General features: G+C 49.9%; 1 protein-coding gene across 1 annotated transcript in view; it reads right to left on the bottom strand.

The window, feature by feature from the left end:
* PHF2 (PHD finger protein 2) overlaps nucleotides 1–6288 on the bottom strand; it is a 52518-nt gene that overhangs the window by 9046 nt on the left and 37184 nt on the right. The window contains exons 19-22 of the mRNA XM_010007822.1: nucleotides 4672–4949; nucleotides 3055–3150; nucleotides 1958–2067; nucleotides 549–810 (exon numbers count right to left, since the gene is read on the bottom strand). Coding sequence (XP_010006124.1) covers nucleotides 549–810; nucleotides 1958–2067; nucleotides 3055–3150; nucleotides 4672–4949 — 746 coding nt within the window. The remainder of the gene's footprint in view (nucleotides 1–548; nucleotides 811–1957; nucleotides 2068–3054; nucleotides 3151–4671; nucleotides 4950–6288) is intronic.

Raw genomic sequence — 6288 nt, 5'->3', positions numbered from 1 at the left:
AGTGACCTCTTCCTCTCTCTTGGCTTTGGTTGTGCAGCTGAGTCACTCCCAAGCTTTGACATTCCTCTGCTCCCTTGTGACAACTCTCAAGGCTGGTTTGTGGACTCGCACTGCTCTACACTGGCTGGGTAGGATGTCCTCATGTACGCATCAGCACAGGTACTGCTGTACAACCACCAGCCAATCTCAGCAGAGCCTGACCTAGCCCTGGGCAGAATGGCCTTCATGGATGCATCTTCCCCTGGACAAGACTTCACCAGACAGGCTGGACTGATATGACCACTGCAGGTGTTCCTCAGGAGACCTGGGCACTTCCTGGCATGGGCTGCCTCATACTCTGCAAAAAACAGCCCATCAGCACAACACGTTTGGGCCCCCAGTGCCAGGAAAGCCAAGGCCATGGGCCTTATCTCCAACCAGACCTGACCTGCCAAAACACCTCTACATACCCATGACACGCCGCATGAGGGCCCTGCGAAAGGCATGGATTACATGACCAATTCACCCTTCCCCATTCCTACACCGCAACCCCAGGCATTTCCTGGTACCTTTGGCGGAGGCATTGTTCTGCGAGGATGATGAGGGTCTCCTCTGTGTGAGGAAAACACCTGGTGCCATCGGCTGCGATCCCTTGTTAGGTTGGGCGACCCCAAAGGTGCTGGCCCCTGCGGTGTACTCGTGATCTGTGAGGCTGCTGGCATGTGGCTCCAGCTTCGGCTCTGGCGAGCTGCCTTCCTGAGCCACTTTGTTCACGTTGTTGGTTGACAGCTTCTTTTTGGTATTTTTTTTCTTCTTGCCTTTTTGTTCCTCCTTTAAAATGACAAACATGAAGCTCAGATTAATTCCCAGAAGACCCTTAGCTATGGCAAGGGCCAGCAGTGTTGCTTAGGGTCCTGATACAATGAAACCCGCGGAGTTTGCCATGCTCAGCCGTTTGCCAAGTGCTGAGGGGCTGTTCCGATGCCGCCTCACTCACAGCTCCCTCTGCTGCACACACATGCTGGCCTTTCTTGCATCTAGGAATGTGCTTTGGGCAGGGCCTCCTTGTTTGTTAACTCTGTGTAGTCTGCGGAGAGGAGGAGCCAGCACCACAACGACCCTGCCTTCGGGCTTGGTATGACCAAACCTTTCAATGTTCCACAAAAACTGGCACCTCCTACCTTCAGGGATCTTCATACACTTACACCATAGCATGGAGGATACTAAACATCCCACTGATAGACAGACTCTGCTTCCTGCTAGGACACACATGTAATTGCAGTTCTGTATCCATACCATTAGAGCTGTCACCACCCGGTTTCTTTCGCCTACCTTCTGTCTGCTTCTTGATGAAACTGCTACAGCTCTTCTACTCAACAGTACCCACTGCAGAACACCAATGCCACCTAAACCTGAATCTCCAACAACTTGCCAAGGTGTCTCACCACCCTTGCTCCAGAAGACTGTGTCACCTTCACACCTCACAGTGTCATATTTGTTGGGCCTGTTGTGTTAGGCACTGAGCATCTATCTGACCTTCAGAGACTAGACACTTACCAACACCCAAAGTGCCTCAATACCTTGCTAAACTGACCCACAGATACCCATGGTTAACCAACTCTTCAGATGTAAATCCTTTGCCTTCCCAGGAGCCAGTTTCCACAGACAAGGCAATCACACCAGTCAGACTCAAATACACATCCACATCTGGTTCAGGCACACTCATTTTGGGCAGCCTCCTCCTGCCTGAGCCTGGGAGCCGCAGCTGGCTCACTCCTTCTCTACACCCGCACCACACGGCTGCGCTCAGATTTGCTGCCACACTGTTGGACCTCCATCCCATGTGTATCCCCTGAGCCTGCTGAGCCTTGTGTCACTGGCATGGGTAAACACTGAGCAGGACTGGCACTGTATTTGGGCATGACTACTGCTGGGGGCTTTCATTTTCTGACAGCTACTACTCCTCAAGCAACCTCACCTGCTGTGACAACTTCGCGGCGGCGGCAGCGAGTCCAGTTTCGATGGAGGCAACTCTGGTGCCCTCCCGCACGGGTCTGTCCTGGCGAGGCACCGAGGGGCCGACTCGTGCTGCAAGGAAAGCAGATGCAGGTGAGACAGGCAGTGTGTCCGTGTGAGCAGCAGAACCCCAGGGCAGGCAGTGGGGCACTGCCCCCTGAGCAGGGAAGGCCAGAGGTGCTGCAGCCTCTGTCCCCCCTTTCCCAGGATGCCTGTGAAGGCAGGAGGTGCCAACACAGTGGCTTGAGGAGAAGCTGCCAATGAAGATCTAACACAGCTTCACATCTGAGGCCAAAAGCCACAGGAGGATTCTGCCTCCACTATGGAGATGAGTGACTACAGCATCATTTCCAAATGGACAGTGTTCACCACCCTGTGGGGGGTCCCAACGTGGTGGGTGGGGGAGAGCCTGCCAATGAAGATCTAACACAGCCACCTGAGGCCAAAAGCCACAGGAGGTTTCTGCCTCCACTATGGAGATGAGTGACTACAGCATCATTTCCAAATGGACAGTGTTCACCACCCTGTCGAGCTGAGTGCCACAAGCTGAGGGGATTTGGCCTGCTTCTCACACACACAGCAAGCCATGGAGACTCCCCTGTGAGTGAGCCACATCCAAGGGTTCAAAGAACTCCCCTGGCCTGTCACTGCCTCTGGTGAGCTGCAACAAAAACACACTCCCAAACCACTAGCTTTGGCTGAACCTGCAGGAGACCATTCCCACACTCTGGCTTTACACAAGTCATGGCTACTCAGCTGTCTGGGCTTTCACTGCTACATCACTGATAAGGTGGCCACCAGCTGTCCCATAAACAAGAGAGTGAAGAAAAATAATCCAACAACCAGCCAGGAATTACTTTTTCCTGCCAGCTGATTGACAGAGGAAGACTAACACTGCTCAGTGTGAGTCCCACTCTGCTGGAAAGGATTAATACTTCACATGATAAAGATATTACTAGTTGTGGTCTTAAAATTTCCACACTCCTTGAAAAATGGCACTTGTTATAGGGACTTGCACAATTGAGACTGAGTCTGGCAGCACAAACCATAGGGACTTACCTGTTGGACTGTAAGGGGCATCATCTGAACTTTTTCTTTTCTTTGATCGGGACTTGAATACTGGATTATCTTCATCTGATTCGAGAGAAGGGTAAACTACAGTAGGAAACAAAGACAATAGCTTCAGTGTAAGAAACAGCTCCACCCTGTTGCTCTGTACAGGGGTGGCAACTACAGGCATCACAGCAGGAACAGCAAGGTCCCCCCGCGAGGTGCCACCGAGTGGTAACATAGCTGCAAAGCTCTGGGATTCCTCCTGTTCCCAGCCACACGCTACTCTTTGGAGCTGCTCTCATTACACTGTAAGCATCTACTTTTAGGAAAGTGAACTTTCTCAGAGAGAAAGAATCAGGAGAAGCAGCACAGCTAGAAGAGACACAAATAGGTTTCCTTATCCCAAGCTAGACTGGACCTGAAGACACTTTGGCCAACCACTTCACTCAGCACCACACCTTCCCAGCCCATATGACTCCTGCTCCATTGGGGAGAGAAATGATCTAGTGCTGTGTCAGACCCTGGAAACTGCTTTCCTTGGCTGAGAGGCATCCAAAGATGAACGTGAACCATTCTGCCAAAGTACCTTTCACAGTCCTCTGGGATAAACACCAGCTTATCTGTCTAAATGTTGTCCCAGCCTTTATGAGGAAGTTTCTGTATTTTTTTTTTCTCGTTTGATTTTTCTTGCCAGTTGCTATTTGTTACATGCCTGCTGATTTTGGCATTACTGTGGTATTTGGCCACTGATAGCAGAAGTCTGTTGATCAGATGTGGCACAAACAGCCTCTGCAAACCAAGCCTGCTCATAACAAAGACTCTCTGTTCCCTGGAAGCCCAAACAGGTAATCAGCAAATCCACCCCTCAGTAGAGCAGAGCCTTGTTCATGTGTGGCATCTTCCCTAAGTAAGAGCCCTGTCCAACAGCTTCATGGAGCATTCCCTATCCCAATGCATGCAGTGCACTCTAAAAGGCTGGGCAACCAACTGCTGCAGCATGGCAGAGCATCTCCATTTTCCCTTGCCATCTCTGTTAATCATGTCCAAGCACACGCTCCACTTTTCCAATTGTGACAGATGATTTCTGATGGTCATACTTGACAGGGTGACTTAAAAACACACACAGACTCCTGTTATGCAGCATAAACCTCTATCAACTTCTTTTGGACTTCAGGGTTTCCAGTCCTATCAGTTTTCATATGACTACTTTTATTTATTTCCTCACTTCTTATATGCAAAAATGCTCCTGCAGATTATTATGGTAGAACTGATATAACTGGTGCAAACTGGCTTTGTGCCCTTTCCTGCCTCAGGTGCTTGCATTCTCTACCCACACTCCAAATGTCACCGGATCCCTTTTCAAAGTACAAATTCAGCTTCTCACTCATCTCAGCTAGCTATTTGATTGCTGTTGTGCAGACATGGATATGTGTGTCACAAGTACCAGTAGCCTGACACACATTTTTGGGACAGTTTCCTCTTTCCTGTCTGACTGCTGCAGTTTCAGTGGGCCTCCATGCCTCTAAAGATCCTCTGATTGTGCCATGAAGACAATCTAACTGAATCTACTTGGTACAAGCATCCCAGGCACACACTCCCTCAGCCTGCTTCCTTTGTACTGACCGTAATCTGAATCTTTAAAACAGGCATCTAAGTGGTCCTGATCTTCATCGTAATCTTCAATGTCAATACTGTTCTTTGTGCTTTTCTTCAGTAACCGTTTGCCAGCATTTTTGTTGCTGCCACCACCCGTTTTTTTGGAGTTTTGTGTAGAGATGGAGTTATTCTTCGCCTGATTGGTGCCCCATTGTGTCTGGAGGCAGGACTCTGAGGACTGGAGGTTTGCCATCGATAGCATGCCCTGGATTGCTTCTTGCGTGCTGGGTGAGGCAGGTGGCTGGCTGTGGGGAAACATTGAGACATACAAGAGCTGTTAGTGACTCCAGAAAAACATGAATGAACCCTTCACGAGCTGCTAGGTGTCCTGGATGTTGCCCTTTGAGCAGCTGGCCACACCACCAGGGACACTGGTTATTTTTAAGCTAACAGCAATAAGGGGCTGGAGCACAAGTCTGCCAAGGAGCAGCTGAGGGTAGGGGGTGGTCAGTCTGGAGAAAAGGAGGCTGAGGGGAGACCTTGTTGCTCTCTACAACTTGCCTGAGAGGAGGTTGGAGTGAGATGGTGTCAGTCTCCTCTCCCAAGGGACATGCAATGGGAAAAGAGGAAATAGCCTCAAGTGGTGCCAGGGGTGGTTTAGATTAGATATTGGGAACAATTTCTTCATGGACAGGATTGTCAGGCCCTGGCCCAGAGTGCCCAGGGCAGGGGTGGAGTCCCCATCCCTGGAGGGATTTCAAAGCCAAGTAGATGTGGTGCTGAGGGACATGGGTTAGTGGTGGCCTTGGCAGTGCTGGCATAACAGTTGGACTGGATGATCTCAAAGGTCTTTTCAAACCAAAACAATTCAGTCATTCTGTGATACCACAGACATCAGATGAGATGTGGGGTTGCTGCCCCAGGAAGCTGTGTGCCACATGGCTGGACATGGGACATGGGGGCTGCTGGCACCAGTGGGCAAGGTTCAGGCCAGGTAACTCTGCAAGGCCCAACAGCATTCCCAACAATGTGTTTTTTCTACTGCCAACTGTGGGTGCTTATAGGTGAGCACTGGAGGGGGATGTGGTGGTAGGCTTCTGCTATCTACTGCCAAGCAAGAGAGGAAGAACTGGAACCAGTGGAAGGAAGCTCATGATCACAGGCCACAGTTCGGTGGCTGCCACCACTCCAGAGCTGCTGAAGAGCAACACTGCGGGGCACAAGCACATCAGGAGCTTTCTGCAGTGCATTGGGAGGGTTTTCTGATCTGGATGTGGAGTATATTGATTGTAGGAGATGCTGGAGAGGTACAGACTGGATGGGTGGACTACAGGGTGGGCAGAAACCTTGCTTTCATTGTGCATGTTTTTTTTGTGTTTTATTGCTAGTTTTCAACAGGCACTTTGCACCTACTACAGAAAGAGAGATGTTTCTCCAGAAGAAGCTGAGGTCAAACAATGGGTAAATTCTGACTTAGCAAGGTGGGAGAGCAAGCTCCTCACAACACAGAAGAACATAGAAGAATTAGAATTTAATTAGAAAACGTGAGACATTCTTTCTGTGACAGGCAGAACACATCATAAAATATTTCCAGAACTTTGGAGTTCAGGCAAATGATGAAATGCAAAAAAAACCTGCTGTGGT

This window comes from Chaetura pelagica, unplaced genomic scaffold (assembly GCF_000747805.2).
Source record: "Chaetura pelagica isolate M959 unplaced genomic scaffold, ChaPel_1.0 scaffold562, whole genome shotgun sequence".
In the NCBI taxonomy this organism is placed as follows: Eukaryota; Metazoa; Chordata; class Aves; order Apodiformes; family Apodidae; genus Chaetura; species Chaetura pelagica.
Note: the sequence above shows the minus strand (reverse complement) of the source record. Positions and strands in the feature narration are given on the sequence as shown.